At 22.6% G+C, this 2,566-nt stretch overlaps 1 protein-coding gene across 1 annotated transcript; it reads left to right on the plus strand.

Annotated features, from left to right (window-relative positions):
* Positions 1-214: 214 nt before the first annotated feature.
* On the plus strand, positions 215-1,621 carry Phum_PHUM025720 (rab9 and, putative; the record flags this gene model as incomplete). The annotated part of the gene is made up of 4 exons (XM_002422920.1): positions 215-394; positions 561-779; positions 882-1,010; positions 1,529-1,621. 4 exons carry the CDS (start codon positions 215-217, stop codon positions 1,619-1,621), a joined length of 621 nt encoding a protein of 206 aa, XP_002422965.1.
* Positions 1,622-2,566: the final 945 nt, after the last annotated feature.

Below are 2,566 nucleotides of genomic sequence, written 5' to 3' on the forward strand. Positions count from 1 at the left end.
AACAGTTTTAATTATATTTTATGTTTCTTTTTGTCGAATATTAAAGTAAAAAGTTTTGTCGTTTAAAAGTTATATAAAAAAAAAAAATTATACATTTTGTAAAGTTTAACTAAAGTGATTAAAATAATTTTTATTAGTGAGGTCATATTTATTGGTTACTCCCTTTTAATAGTTTTTTTTTTTTTCTTTGTTTTTGTTTTTTTAGTTTTCAATAATGGCATCCAGAAAGAAAGTTTTATTAAAAGTTATTATATTAGGAGATTCAGGTGTAGGAAAAACCTCAATTATGAACCAGTATGTAAACAACAAGTTTTCTAATCAGTATAAGGCAACAATTGGTGCTGATTTTTTAACAAGAGATGTCGATGTCGGTGATAGAAGAGTTACAATGCAGGTGATTACCTTTTATTTAGTTATCGTTTTTTTTTACATTTTGTTGTTTGCTTAAAAATCAAAAAAAAATCAATCAGTTTTAAAAATGTGAATTCATTTTTAAAAAATTTTTGCTGTTTTCTTTTGTTGACTGTAGTCTTTTTTGTTTTTTTTTTTTTTTTATTAAGATTTGGGACACTGCTGGACAAGAAAGATTTCAATCATTGGGAGTAGCTTTTTACAGAGGAGCAGATTGTTGTGTTTTGGTATTCGATGTATCTGCGCCAACAACTTACAAATCATTAGAAAATTGGAGAGATGAATTTTTGATTCAGGCATCGCCTAGGGATCCTGATAATTTTCCATTTGTCGTTATCGGAAATAAAATTGATGTTGAAAACAGATCGGTGAGTATTGATATGAGTTTGCATTTTATCATTGATGCATTTCTTTGTATGCATAGATAATTTTTTCATGATTATTATTTGTTTTAAAAAAAAAAAAATCAGGTATCAACAAAGAGAGCTCAACAGTGGTGTCAATCAAAGAATAACATTCCATATTTTGAAACAAGTGCTAAAGAAGGTATCAATATAGAACAAGCTTTTCAAACGATTGCAAAAAATGCTTTAGCTCAGGTAAATTTTAAATTAATTATTTTATTTTTTTTTTTAAAAAAGAATTGTAATTAGTTTTATAAATCAAACTAAGAAATTTGTGTTATTGTTTTTTGCAATTTCAATTTCATTGCAATTTAAATACATTCACAAAACGAAATAATAATTGTGAATATTATTTCTATGGTGTTTATCTAATTGTATAGAAATAAAAGTAAATTTTTATGGCTGCAGGCTTTTGCAAGTTTTTACAAGTATTTATATATCTATTTAAATAAGTTTAACTCATAACATAATTAAATGCATTTAATGAAGTTTCTCTCTCTCTCTCTCTTTAAAAAATCATTCTATTTATTGCATTATCTTGACGTTTTTATAACATTTTGTTATCGTTTATAATATTTTGTGATGATTTTTCCACAAATGTGAGATATGACAAGAAAGAAAAAGAAATGATGATGATGATGATGATGATGATGATATTTACAAATGAAATTTAATTCGAATCAAGTTAGAAATTCTTTTTCTTTTGTTTTTAGGAATCGGAAGTAGAACTATACAATGAATTTCCTGATCAAATAAAATTGTCCGGAGATAACAGGGAATCCAAAGGAGGGTCATGCTCGTGCTGAGACGCTTAACCTTGCCTAATCAGTGTAAACTAAATATACATATATATATAAATAATTGCAACAAACAAACAAACAAAAAACCAAAAAAAAAAAAAAAAATGATTTAACGAATGATATACAACTGTACATTTCTTTTTTTTTTTTTTTTTTTCTAATGTTTCGGTCGGACTCTACACACACACACTTATATATACATATATATATATATATATGTTACCAATATTAATAATTTTCACCTGTCATAAAAATTTTTATTATTATTATTATTATTATTTTAGATAATTTAAAAAAAAAAAAAAAAAGTATATATATATATATAGATTTATTTTATTTATCAAATTTTTGCAACAATATTCGAATGTAGAAAAAAATAAAAAGAAGCGGTTATATTCTAATTTTATAATATATAAATACATACATGCATAATTATTATTATTATTATTATTATATAAATGCGAAAGTTTTCTCATGGTGATATGGTGTTATATATTTATAAAAAGATTTTCTCTCTCTCTCTCTCTTTTTTTGCTCTTTATTTTAACAAAGCTTCTTTATAAATTTTTTATAAAAAACAACAGCAGTTAAATAAAAAATCCCTTTTTTCTTACTTAATATTAATATTATTATTATTTATATATATTTATAAAAAATATGATTTAAATAAATAATGATGTCAACAAAGATGTCGGAGTTTTTGAAATTTGGTTAAACATGTAATTAATACGATAATAAAATGGGGATATAATCATTTTTAATAAAAAATTATTTTTTATTTACACCACGCGTTTGTATATATATATATATATATTTATATATTTTGTTAATATTTCCGTTGATACGAGAAATAATATTATAATCTCATAATAATAATAATAATAATAATAAAATTAACATTAATTAATAATAATATTAAATGAAAATACGATGGATAATGATAATAATAGT

The sequence above is a fragment of the Pediculus humanus genome, genomic scaffold (genome assembly GCF_000006295.1).
Source record: "Pediculus humanus corporis 1103172107382 genomic scaffold, whole genome shotgun sequence".
Taxonomy (NCBI): domain Eukaryota; kingdom Metazoa; phylum Arthropoda; class Insecta; order Psocodea; family Pediculidae; genus Pediculus; species Pediculus humanus.